The 13,744-nt window shown below is 42.1% G+C and overlaps 1 protein-coding gene across 18 annotated transcripts in view; it reads left to right on the top strand.

The window, feature by feature from the left end:
• ZNF606 (zinc finger protein 606) overlaps positions 1 to 13,744 on the top strand; it is a 65,870-nt gene that overhangs the window by 43,475 nt on the left and 8,651 nt on the right. For 9 of the 18 annotated variants that reach the window (XM_082436277.1, XM_082436269.1, XM_082436271.1 and 6 more), the window contains 3 exons: positions 4,373 to 4,499; positions 4,728 to 4,826; positions 9,894 to 13,140. In XM_082436277.1, the coding sequence (XP_082292403.1) occupies positions 4,373 to 4,499; positions 4,728 to 4,826; positions 9,894 to 11,881 (2,214 nt within the window). In that variant the 3' untranslated portion in view covers positions 11,882 to 13,140. Of the gene's footprint in view, positions 1 to 4,372; positions 4,500 to 4,727; positions 4,827 to 6,335; positions 6,395 to 9,893; positions 13,141 to 13,744 lie in introns of those variants that run through there. The other 9 variants (XR_014256485.1, XM_082436284.1, XM_082436270.1 and 6 more) reach the window with 5 other exon arrangements.

A 13,744-nucleotide genomic window follows, 5' to 3' on the forward strand; every position in this document is an offset into this window, starting at 1 on the left:
GTTTTACTTTGTGCGCACATGTAAGTTTATCTAGGCATACCCTGGAGGCAGCATTTTGCTGAGTTTCAGGGTGTTTGTGTTTTTAGTGTGACCAGTGCTGCCACGTGGCTCTGAAAGGGCAAAGCCCCTTCTCAGTCTCCCCACTCAGAAGGTGCCTATTTCCCTGCATCTTTGCTGCCACTTGACAATATTAATATCGGGTCTTTTATTTTTTGTTTACCTCAAGACCACAAAAGTATATTGCATTATTTTAATTTTCATGTCCTTGATTGCTAGTGAGGTTGAATATCTTTAAATGAGTTATTGGCCATCTGTATTTCCTTCTTTCTCTGTGTGTCTCCCATCCCTAGATTTCTGAATCTCAAATTAATATACAGGCATTACATGCTTTCTGGATCCTGAGTCTTTGCCGTATATGGATTATCTTCTCCATATCTGTAGCTTGTCTCTATGGTGTCTTTTATCAGTGAAATGTTTTTTGGTATATTTTTGTCAAATATATCTGTCTTTGTTTATGGCTAGTGTTTTGTGTCTTTTTTAAAGAAGTCCTGTATTTTTTAAAAATTCCCTCCTGTTTTCCTTTATATTATTTTTCTGAGGTTGTCTGTTAGATGGCCCCCTGACTGCTGTGTTTTTTATCTCTTCTTCATATTCTCTGAGCCTCTTGTATTATCCTGTCCTATTTTATACCGAATCTTTCCCATCTGGGAATTAGAAGTATAGGTCATTGGAAGTTGGATGTGACTGCTGACTGGATTCTCTGTCCTCTTAGCTGCTAAGTTCGGTCTTTCCACCTGTGTAGATGTTCCTCATGTGTGCAGGGGCCCTCTGGTCTGTCTTTGTTTACCAGAGAAGAGCTGTGAGGCTGTGTCTGACAAATCTGCTTTGTGCACCTGAGCAGGTCTGATTCCTGATTGACCTGCCTCTAGGTCTCTGTCTCTATCTATCTCTCTCCCTCTCTCTCCCTCCCTCCCCTGACAAGTCTCACTCTAATCTCCATGTGCCTCGGTGGGCCAGGATCACCAGGTCGGTTCTGCTTCCAGTTTCCTGGGTGCACAGCTGGCTGTTAGGCCACAGACCCCTCCCCTCTCCCTGTGTTGGGCTGAAGGGGTCTCAACTCCAGGGTAGTCACTCATCCAGGCAGCCTGAGAACCTCCCACACTCTTGAGTATGAGGAGGGTCCAGGGAGTTTTGCCCACAAGGCAAAGTGGCTGGCAGGGATGTGGGGCAACTAGCAAAGTTGTCCTGAATATAGAGGTCCTGAGTATAGACCTTGCAGCCTGATTCTCATGACTTCAGTGGCACTTAAGCTCAGAGCCCAGAGCCTCTCCTGGGGTCCTGCTTCCCCTGCAGCCCCTTCTAACGTGCAGGCCTGGGGTCTCCTTTGCTCTGTTTCCTCGGTCAGCCACACTCATCTGCTCCCCATCTTGCGGGAATGTGTAGAACACCACATGCCGATGGCCTCTTTGCTGGCCAGTTATGTCGTTTACTTTCTTCAAAAAAACTTTAGGAGATTTTAAAACCCTAAGAGTTTCCTGTTGCCACTATAACAGATTGCCACAAACTTAATGGCTTAGAACAACATGAATTTATTCTCATGTTCTGGAGTCTGAAGTCTAGAATGTGTCTACAGGGTTGTGTTCCTCCTGGAGGCTCAGGGGAGAGGCTGCTTCCTTGCTTTCACTCGCTTCTAGAGGCTACCTGCCATTTCTTGGCTCATGACCCTTTCCTCCATCTTCAGTGTGCATCACTCCGACCTCTGCTTGCATTCTCTCCTTTTCTCCTGCCTCTTTCACTTGTAAGGACCCTTGTGATTTCATTGAGCCCACCAGAAAATCCAAGATAGTCTTCCCATCTCAACATCCTTAACGTAATCATATCTCTGTAACTATGACATCTTTTGTCATATTAAGGTAACAGTCATTAGGACATGGACGTCTTTGGCAGTGCCATTATTCAGCTGACGACAGACACCCACATTCACCAGCCTTAGCAAATGTCACCTTCCAGCTTTCTGCCTTTTCATTTATTCGGACAACCTTTTTAAAAAAAAAAAAACTAGAGTATTTTATAGTGAAGCACAGATACTGTATCATTTCACCCCTAAACACTTCTGTGTATGTATCTGAGACATACATACCTTTTAGAAGATAAACACAATACCTTTATCACACCCAACAAATTAACAACAGTAATTCCTTACTATTACCTAATACCAAGCCCGTATTCACTTTTCCCCACTTGTCCCCAAAATGTCTTTTGCAGTTGGTTTATTCAGATCAGGATCCAAGCAAGGACCACACGTTGCAAGTGCTTCGTGTACTGAAGAAACCAGGTCACCTGTCTTGTTGGGTTGCCTGATTTTGCCCTTGTGATGTCCTTGGATGAGTTCCTCTCTCCCGCTGTCTCCCATAGACTGGTAGTTGAGCTAGAGGCTAGGGCAGATTCAGGCTTTGTATTTTGGACAAGAGTAGTTGATAGGTGGTGCTGGGTCCTTCTTACTGTCCTGCATCAGTGGGCACAGGTTGTCTGGTTGGCCCATTTCCAGGTGATGTGATGGATTAGTGGGTGCAGGTATTGTCAGGCTGACCCCTCCATCGGACATTTCCCTTTCTGCCTTTCACCTGTGGTTTAGCAGTCATTGATGATCATTGCCAATGTCCACTATTTTATTAGGGGTTGCAGAATCTCTCTAGTGATTTCATTCCTTCTGTGTCAATTAGATGTGGTGGTTTTGGTCCTTTTTAAGTATGTGTATGGGGATCTGTTGGGGTCTTGGGAAGGGTGGGAGGTGAACTTGTGGCTCAGTCCACCAGCTTGACAGCTGCCACGGTGTGGGTTTGGACTTTGTTAACTATTGAACTTTGAACCCATCTAAGTAGGTGCCACCCTTCAGGGAGATTAGGGAGCGTGAGATGGGCACACCAGGAGCACCCTGGGCAGGAAGCCTGGCCTCCCAGCTGGTCTCCCAAGTGTGATCACTCTGAAAGTGCATTGAGTTTAGGTATGGTGCACACTTAGGTTTTGTGCACTTCTCTACCCGAATGTTACATTTAAGTAAAAAAAGTTTACCCAAAAAATGTAGAAGCAGCAGCCAGTAAGGAAACTGAGGCCTGGGCATGTCTGTAAGAGGAAAATCAAAAAATTGGAATTGAGGAGTCCAAGGTTAGGGAGGGTTTCACTAAAGGAGGTTGTGATTAGCAGTTGTAAATGCTTTTTGGAGTTAGAGAATCACTGGAGCAGAAGCAGTTCTGTGTTTCAAGCCAGTCATGTGAAGGTGGAGGAGGAGCAGTTCAGACCAGCAGAGTAAAGTCTACACTGAAGACCAGCATGAGGGCTGACCCTGATCGGAGATGACTCGCGGGACAGAAAGGAAGGCTGCATGCGGGTGGAAGGGAAGTGATTAGCAGGCTGTGAGGAAGTGGAAGGATGCTTGGAGTGGAAGTGCGCTGCGCGTGTATCCATGCAGTGGGTGTTTGTCCTGGGGATGATTCTGCACTGACATGGAGGGGAGGACCGTAGTGAACAGACAGGCCAAGAGGGGGCCCTAGGAAGGAGCAGGGGCTGTGGGGTTTGTTGCTCGCTCACCTCCTATGAAGCACAGCTTGCTCCCCAGTCCCCCTGCCCCACCCTGGAAGTGCCCAGATACCTGAGGCTCATGTTGATGGCTTCAAAGGACTGTAAGGGATGCATTCATTGCAAAAATCAGACTTCCCTTTAGCTTTCTAGTGGGTATTCCTGGTTCTCTTTTTCCTAAAAACATCAGTTTGAACTTTTTCAAACTCAAAGTGCTTTGACAGCAACTGTAAGTGATTCTCTTTGGCTTGGGCTGCTCTGCTCAATCCTGTCTCACCCCTACCTCCAATCCTTGGGTCGGAGACAATCTGGGAGTGGAAGTGTCTCTGCTGTGGCCAGGAAGGCGGTCACCCTTCCAGGTCCTAGATCCACACGTGGAGCAGACTTGAGCCCCAGGTTCTCTGGTCTGTGACGAGGGCTCAGAGTCTACATCCACCCTGGTCCTGATCTCGGTCTTATTAAGTGTCTGCAGTTCCAGAGAAGCAGGAGGAATTGCCCAGATGGGAGTCCTGTCCATACTAGCCAGTGTTAACTAGAATTGGGCAAGATCTTAGAAGAGACCTGCTCATCTTTATTGTGGGCCCAGATATCTAACTCCCTAAGAGTACATCCCAAATGCAGGGTCTTGGGTGGCTCCCAGTGAGACCTGACCCACATCAGTGAGAATACTGAACGCATGCAGGACAATTCCTCTATGTACTTTCTCCTCCCCAGGGCTGTCAGCCTCACTCCAGCCCCAGAAAACACTGGAGCGGGGGTGGCTCCGGGCTGAGGAGGAACATGTGTGCTCTTTTAGGAACCAGTGACCTTCAAGGATGTGGCTGTGGACTTCACCCAAGAGGAATGGGGGCAGCTGGACCCTGTTCAGAGGACCCTGTACCGTGATGTGATGCTGGAGACCTATGGGCATCTGCTCTCTGTGGGTAAGGCGGGGACTGCCCAAGTAAACGATGCTGTCCCCCTTGTGATCCCCTATGCTACTCTCTGTTTACAAGCTTACGAGGCCTCAGAAGGGCTGAGATGATCTTGAGCCTTGAGGTTCAAGGACGAAATCCCTATTGCTCATAAAGCATGAAGTGAAGTCATTCATGAAAAATAGGCAAGGGAGGGTTACATGGCTCTACAAGCCTGTGTTTTTCCTCCACATGTAGGGAATCAGATCGCCAAGCCCGAGGTCATCTCCCTGTTGGAGCAAGGAGAAGAGCCGTGGTCAGTGGAGCAGGCATATCCTCCTCAAGGCACTTGTCCAGGTGAGAGCAGACCCCAGGTGGGAACGAGGAACCTTCCTCCAAGCCCTCCTTGTTTGAGAAGTGGGCTGAGGCTGTGAGTTCACTTCCTCAGAGACGGTCACAGTTCCTTCCAAGGAGCTTTATCCCTTATATTGACTTTTTTCTGCTGTTGATTCAGAGCAAAGATGCCCACCTGTTTAACACGGTAACAGTTTTGTATGCTACAGTTTCCCTCCTCACCTCTCATGTTCTCTGCTTTGTCCCTTTGTCTAAGAAGACTTCTCATTCATTTACCTGCTTTTTAATTTTTTATTGCCAAACTTGTGGCCTGTAGTCACTGACTCTTCTTTCAAAAAAACAAAAAAAAATTTTTTTTAATATAGATAATGTATTTACGTGATTCAAAAAACTCAAAGCTATATAAAATGTGTAAGCTGAAAAAAATCTCATTTATACACTCTCCTCTTATCCACATTATTATTATTCTCCAGAGAGACACGCAGGCAGACACACAGACACACAGAGGCACACACAGGTAACCACTTTCCTTTTACTATAAATTTTGGGGTTATTTTATTAGTGGTTGCCCGGGGAATTATAATTAACATCTTAATTTATAACAATTTAGTTTGGGTTACTATCAGTTTAATTTTGATAGTATACAAAAACTTTGCTTCTGTATAGCTCTGTCCTCCCTCTTTTGTGCTATTATTGTCACAAATTACATCTGTACATTGTGTCTCAACATAGATTCATAACAGATTTATTTATTTATAATTATTGCTTTATGTAGTTGTCTTTTAAATCAGATAGGAAACAAACAAAAAATGCATTTGTATGGTCTTCTTGTATTTACCTATGTAGTTACCTTTACTGGTGGTCAGTATTTCGAGTTAGTGTCTTTTCATTTCAACCTAAAGAACTCCTTTTAGCATTTCTTGTAGGGCAGGTTTACTAGCAGCAAACTCTTAGCTTTTGTTTATCGGACAATGTCTTGATTTCTCCATTTTTGAATGATAGTTTTGCCAGGTATAGAATTCATGGTTGACATATTTTTTTTTCTCTCTGGCCTCCATGGTTTCTGATGAGAAATAAGCTGTTTATCTTGTTGAGGATCCCGTGTCTGTGATGACTTGCTTCTCTCTTGTTGCTTTCAGGATTCTCTCTTTGGCTTTGGCTTTTGAAAGTTTAATTACAGTGTGTATGCATGGGCCTTCTAGATTCGCAGGAATATGTTAGAACTTTTCAAATCTATGGACATCTCACTCCTAAGGTTTTCCTTTCATTTTCTGGTTTGTGTATGGTGTACCCCGTCTGTTTTCCATCACCTCAGACAGTAACGCTTTAAAACATTGCCATTAAATGTTTGACAAATACCTACTTCCTAGAAGTTTTTAGCGCTATGCAAGTTCCCACAAGCCTTTCAAGTGGGGTCTTCCTGGGAACCACCAAACAGGTCAGATAATGACTGTTCTTTGGGAATGAGGCTTTGAAAAAGCTCTAGCTTTGTTCTGTTCCTTCTATCACCAGAAATGTGAGCTGTTATTTTCCAAGGCTACTGCTGAGTTGAGGAGTCAGATGGGATTAGGGTAAGTTAAAATGCCACAAAACTCACCGTTATTATTGAAACTCAGCCGTTTTCCTTGAATAAACTCTCCCTGGGTTGCTGCAAGGCTTTGGTTAATTTAGAGAATTCTGAAGAAACTTATTCTGTCAGGTTTTGCCAGTTTTATGGTTGCTTTTATGGAGTGGTGAAATTTCACTGACGTCTTACCGAGGTTAATTACTTGCAATAATTTCTATTGTTTGTTTCCTGAGTTTCTTTATGCAACTATAAGCATATAGGCATATGTAGTTACTTTTCACCTTTCCAAAGGTAGAATACAATACATATCGTTCTGTATCTTGTTGTTTTTAATTTAACGATGTACAATGGCCCCCTCTTGAGTCCTGAAGTTGGACATCTTCCCATCTAGTGAAGTGGACTTTTGTGGAGTCTTACCAGTTGCCCCCTATCTGGATCTGAAACCTTCCATCAAGGAGTCATGAATTCCAGTAGCTTTAATGGTCAATGCTGACCATTCTAAGTAACTGTCCTGAGCCCTGTGGTTCCACCACCTCCATCCTTACACTTCTGCCTTCTTGGAAATCATCTCAGCTGTCTCCTTGATCTTGATAGAACCAGGAATCTCGGCTCTCCCTTCTAGATTGTTTCCCCGTCTTCCTGATCTATATCCCTGATGCCAACCTTCTGTGAGTCTGCTAAGCTGGAAGTGGGGAAGTCATCCTGACTCCCTGCTCTTTCCTCTCTAAGAAGTAATCTCTTGTCTGACTTCTGAGATTTTCTTCCTCTGAAATGTCAGCTGTGTCATTCAGCTTCCACCAACATCACCCTCAGGTAGGCACCCTCATAAAATTCCAGCTCAAGTTGGTGAGTGAATTATTATTTGTTATTAGCCCCCTCAGATGTTATTTCTAGATTTATATCCCTGAAATCTTCCATTATGAGGTCTCTGCCAGTAAACCTACAGTGACTTGAGTTGCCTTTTAAATAACTCTGACCGGATTTCAAGACCTTCCAATTTTTTTCTATTATTTTGCTCATTTCCTGACTAGTTCCTGCAGTTTACTCAGCTGGCATCCTTAAGGCCCTCCTTACATTTCAGTCACATCACGCATGCCTTTGCTCATGCCATACCAGCAGTCTGTCTGTATATGAGCCATGCCCGAAGACTGAGCTCATGTCATTTCTCTTGTGTGAAACCTTCCTTGATTCCTTCTGTCGTGGTCTCCTTTTCTGACCTCCCATCCGCTTAGCATCTACAACCCCACAAACTCTCAATGATGTAATATGTGTATTCATAACTGTTTAGATCGTCATCTCATCACATAGATTATAATTTACAGGGGGAAGAGACACTCAGGCCATAAGTACTGAGTATGAAGCTGGACGGACATTGTTTATCTAATCAGTGACTTGGTCAGCTACCATTTTTTAAAGTTTCTACTGGAAAAATTCAAAAGTTGTTTGAAGATCATTCCCTAACTACTAGGAGCTAAGCTTAAAATTGATAGTAAGTGCCATTTCTTGAGCAGAGTAGGATCTCTCTCTGTTGTAATGGACTTGGGTAGTAAAAGGGGGAAAATGGTGTATAGTGAAGAAAGAAGAAAAACCTGGAGAAAGAGGACAAGGGTCTAGGCCCTGTTGGGCACCTGCAGCAATAGACCCTGTGGTATGCTGAATAATGATACCCACCCCCGCAAAATGTCCACATCTGAAATTTGTGAATATGGTGCTTTATATGGCAAAAGAGACTTTTTCAGATGTGAATTAAACTAGGGATCTTGAGATAGATTATCTTGGATCGTCTGGATGGGCCCATGTTATCGTGAGGTCGTTCTAAGAGTGAGGCAGGAGTGTCAGAGACACAGAGATGTGACTGACAGAAACAAAGGTTGGAATGATATACTTTGAAGATGGAGGGGGGAGCTACAAGCCAAAGAATGCAGGCAGCTTTTAAAGCTGGAAAAGGCAAGGATGTGGATTTTCCCCTAGAGCTTCTGAGGAAAGCTATCTTGATTTTAGCCCAGTGAAAGCCATTTAGAACTTCTGACTTTCAGACTGTGAGACAGTGAGTTTGTTATTTTAAGCCACTACATGTGTGGTAATTTGTTACAGCTGCAATAGGAAACATACAGACTCCTGTTGTTGGAGGACTGATACCTCAGCAGTGATGATAGGTAGCTTCCACATATTGAATTTGCCAGACATTTTGCTGGATTCACAATCTCATTTAATCTTCAGAAAAGTCACGTAAGGATAGTGGCAGAGCCAGTACTTAAATACAGATTATCAGACTATAACTCCTGTATCTGCTTCATTGCAGTGTGCTGTCTTTCAAGTCTATCTCTTTTGTCATTATTCTACACATGTTAGAAGAACTTAAGGAGTATCCTGAAACCATGTGATTTTTGCCATTCGGGCGGATGATTTTGTGTTATTGACTGAACGCTGTGAGATAGGAAATAATGTGATAGCTTGAAGCCTTTGTTGGTGATACTTTCTCTTAACCCCATCCCCTTCTTTTTTTGACAGGTGTCAAAGTAGGGGAACAGAAAGGACATTATAACATAGAAATGAATTAGCACACTTTAATAATTTAAACATTAGTTGCTGAGGGGCTGGTTGTTCATCTGTCTTTTGTTAAGCCAGTTATTATTTTTTCACCTTAATAGTATTAAATGCGTCTGGATCCTCCAGACAACCCCCAGGTTCAGTGATTCACTAGAAGGACTCCCTGGACTCAAAAGGCATTATATTCAGAGTAATGGTTTATTACAGTGCAAGGACACAAAGCAACATCAGCAGAGGGTAAAGGTGCATGGAGCTAGGTCTGGAGGAAACCAAATGCAAGCTTTCAGTAGTTCTTTCCCAGTGGAGTTGCAAAGAACACACTTAATTCCTTCAGCAATGAGTTGTGTGAAGTGTCATCTACTAGGGAAGCTTGCCCAAGCCTGTGAGTCCAGGGTGTTTATTGGGGGTTGGTCATTTAGACACACATGACTGACTGACTAATCATGGAAGCTCCAGAACCCCAGAAGGAAAGCAGGTGTTCACCATACATGTACAAACTATCTAGAGAAGTTGGTACAGTATACTTCAAGGGTTCAAGCATGCAGAACACTCTTATGAGTTAGAACATTCCAGGATCTCAGTCCTTAGGAGTTGGCCGAGGGCCAGTCATGAAACAGGCCTTCTTGGGAATGTGCAAAGTGTGACCAACTCAAGTGTGTAGAGTTAACTCTTTCCTGCACACACGTAATAACTGGTCCTCCTTTTCATGGGAAGATACTCCTAAATGGGTTTTATTCATATTCAGTGCACACTTTGTATTCTGGTTAACTACTTTTGTTCACTTTTTACCATTCTTCTCTTTCCTATTACGATCTTCCTCTGGGTTACAAGTCTATTTGGAAACAAGTTCATGCTTACCTTTTCAATAATATGGACAGTAAATCTTACCTTTTGCACTCTACTCTTAGAAGTTCTTTCCCTATGCTCTCATGGATTTTTTCTGTTTATTTCAGAATGGATGAGAAATCTTGAAAGCAAAGCGTTGATCCCAACACACAGCATTCTTGAGGAGGAACAGTCCCATAGCATGAAGTTGGAGAGATACATATGGGATGATCCTTGGTTCTCCAGGTTAGAAGTTTTGGGATGTAAAGACCAATTAGAAATGTATCACATGAACCAGAGTACAGCTATGAGGCAAATGGTCTTCATGCAAAAGCAAGTACTGTCTCAAAGAGGCTCTGAGTTCTGTGAACTTGGGGCAGGGTGTAGCCAGAGCCTAAGCATTGTTCCATCTCAGAAAGTTTCTCAAATAGAACATTTCTATAAGCCTGATACAAATGCTGAAAGTTGGAGATGTAACTCAGCCATAATGTATGCAGATAAGATTACCTGTGAAAATAATGAGTATGACAAAGCCTTCTACCACTCCATGCAACCTGTTCACCCTGCAAGGGTGCAAACTGGAGATAATCTTTTCAAATGTACTGATGCTGTTAAATCTTTCAATCATATACTGCATTTTGGTGATCATATGGGAATGCATACAGGAGAAAAACTATATGAATATAAGGAATGCCATCAAATCTTTAACCAGAGCCCATCATTTAGTGAACATCCAGGACTTCATATTGGAGGAAACCAGTATGATTACAAAGAATATGAGAATATCTTTTACTTTTCATCCTTTATGGAACATCAAAAAATTGGTACTGTAGAGAAAGCATATAAATACAATGAATGGGAGAAAGTCTTTGGGTATGACTCATTCCTTACACAGCATACAAGCACTTACACTGCAGAGAAACCCTACGAATATAATGAATGTGGGACGTCTTTCATCTGGAGCTCTTACCTTATCCAACATAAGAAAACTCATACTGGAGAGAAACCCTATGAATGTGATAAATGTGGAAAAGTTTTTAGGAATCGTTCAGCCCTTACTAAACATGAACGGACTCACACTGGAATCAAACCCTATGAATGTAATAAATGTGGAAAAGCCTTCAGCTGGAATTCTCATCTTATTGTACACAAGAGAATTCATACAGGAGAGAAACCTTATGTATGTAATGAATGTGGGAAGTCTTTCAACTGGAACTCCCATCTTATTGGACATCAGAGAACTCATACTGGAGAGAAACCTTTTGAATGTACTGAATGTGGGAAATCTTTCAGCTGGAGCTCCCATCTTATTGCCCACATGAGAATGCATACTGGAGAGAAGCCCTTTAAATGTGATGAATGTGAAAAAGCTTTTAGGGATTACTCAGCCCTTAGTAAACATGAAAGAACTCACTCTGGAGCAAAACCATATAAATGTACTGAATGTGGAAAATCCTTCAGCTGGAGCTCCCACCTTATTGCCCATCAGAGAACTCACACAGGAGAGAAACCCTATAACTGTCAGGAGTGTGGCAAAGCATTCAGAGAACGTTCAGCCCTCACTAAACATGAAATAATTCATTCTGGAATTAAGCCCTATGAATGTAATAAATGTGGAAAATCCTGCAGCCAGATGGCTCACCTTGTTAGACATCAAAGGACTCATACTGGAGAGAAGCCCTATGAGTGCAATAAATGTGGAAAATCCTTCAGCCAGAGTTGCCACCTTGTTGCCCATCGGAGAATCCACACTGGTGAGAAACCCTACAAATGTAATCAATGTGAAAGATCCTTTAACTGTAGCTCTCATCTTATTGCACACAGGAGAACTCATACTGGAGAGAAACCATATAGATGTAATGAATGTGGGAAAGCATTTAATGAGAGTTCTTCCCTTATTGTACATCTGAGAAACCATACTGGAGAAAAACCCTACAAATGTAATCATTGTGAGAAAGCTTTCTGTAAGAATTCTTCTCTTATTATTCATCAGAGAATGCATAGTGGAGAGAAACGCTTTATATGCACTGACTGTGGAAAAGCCTTTAGTGGTCACTCAGCCCTACTTCAACACCAGAGAAATCACAGTGAAGAGAAACTCTGTGAATTGAATTGATGAGAGATTTTTCTTTTATTGTACATTTGATAACACATTGAAAAAAACCCTATAAGTATAATCAAGAGGGGAAATTTTTAATACGAGTTCAGTAAGACTTCTCCCCTTATTAATCAGTAGAAATTATCTTCGTAGAAGAAACCTGTGAATGAAAAGAATAGGCAAAAGCCTTCCACAGTTGTGTAGCCTTTATTTAACATCAAATAATTACAGTGAAGAGGACACCAGACTCCCCTCATGGTCCACCAGGAATCCTACTTGAGCAACATGAACGTAGGGAATGAGGCATCTTTTAGTAAGAGATCTCAACTATTTGTGGATCAGAGTGCATTGTTAAAGGAAAAACTTTATCCTAGGAAAAGTGTTTCAACTAGAAATACGCTGTTTTGCATCAAGCTGGAATATTGGATGGAAGCTTTACAATAACATTTTGTGCATCATTACGGAAACACAGATTGTGCTATTATAAGGGGAGGATCTGGGTGCCCTTTAAGGAATAGAATGTGGAATACTAAACCTGAATTTAAGGGAAAAAAAGTGTTGAATGGGATATTTACTGTTGATCGAGATTAACCTTAGAAAAGATTAGTAAATGAGATTACTAATGATGGAAATGTATTGCCCATAAGTATGAGACTGATGTTGTTGGAACAAAAGGTGATACTTAATAACCCAGTGTGTCAGTGACCATGGTTTACTCATTACTGCATTGTTGGACAATTAGTTTGTAATCTGTTTTAGGCAGTCACTGTAAGTTATAATTATGGATACTGAGTCAATATACATAACAAAAAAAGGAATAAAAAGGACACAAAATTGTATATACATATCTACTCTAACATCTAAAAAGTGTATATGCATAACGACTGGAAAGACCCATGGATAGATTAACCCAGTTAAGGTTTTTTTTTTTTAAGTTTTACAAACACATACAGCACTTATCATGTGCTAGACTTTGTTTTAAATACTTTTCAAATATTAACTTGTTCAGTCCCCTTAATTCTATGAGATAGGTACTATTATTATCCCAGTTTTACAAAGGGAGAAACTGAGGCAGAAATCATGAGAAACCTACCTAAGGACACAGTTAGTTAGGAGTAGAAAGATTGTTTGGCTCCAGAGATTGTTTTAACCACTGTATTGCACTGCCTCTGCAGTGATTTTTTTCCCCTAATGTTTTTTTTTTTTTAATTTTGTTCAGTGTTCTTATAGTAGATATTTGATAATAAAAATCAAATTCCTAAACAATGAGAAATAAAGTTACCTGGCTTTCTGCCCTGTGGGATTTTGGGTAGCATGAGAGCAAAGCTCCCTTTGGAATATGAAGTCTGGATTGGACATTCAGAATCAGTGCATTTTCTGGGCTCTGCGTTCCCTAGAATTTCACCACCTATGACCCTGAAGATTACAGCAGAGCAGGGGCTGGAGGACTCACTGGAGGTTTGGGCAAGTCAGAGGAAATGCCCCTTGATGGGTTTAGAATGCCCTTCATGAGGCAGAGGGCAAGAGACACATCTGCACATGAGAGCACCATTTCTCAAGATCTCCCTAGAATTCAGTGTTTATATTTTCTTTATCTTCTCCAGATGAAGAGATTACTTGATAATAGGGAGGATTCAGAAGGGAAGGGAGCTAATCAGTCATAAAATGAGGAAGTTTCTCTGAGTGCTCAGAGTGGAAAGGGGGCAAGATGGATAGCGTTGGGTGGCGTTTCTTCGGTTCACAAATATTTTCTGTATTTCCCTAAGGTAGGGCTATAATTAGGGGCCAGCAGGCCTTCCTGGATGGGTTTCAAAGGCATTGGTTAGAAATCCAGGGTACAGAAGGTTCATCTAGTTCTCGAGGGGTCCGTGACTCTCCAGT

The sequence above is a fragment of the Balaenoptera physalus genome (genome assembly GCF_965194825.1).
Source record: "Balaenoptera physalus genome assembly, chromosome: 19".
Lineage (NCBI taxonomy): Eukaryota > Metazoa > Chordata > Mammalia > Artiodactyla > Balaenopteridae > Balaenoptera > Balaenoptera physalus.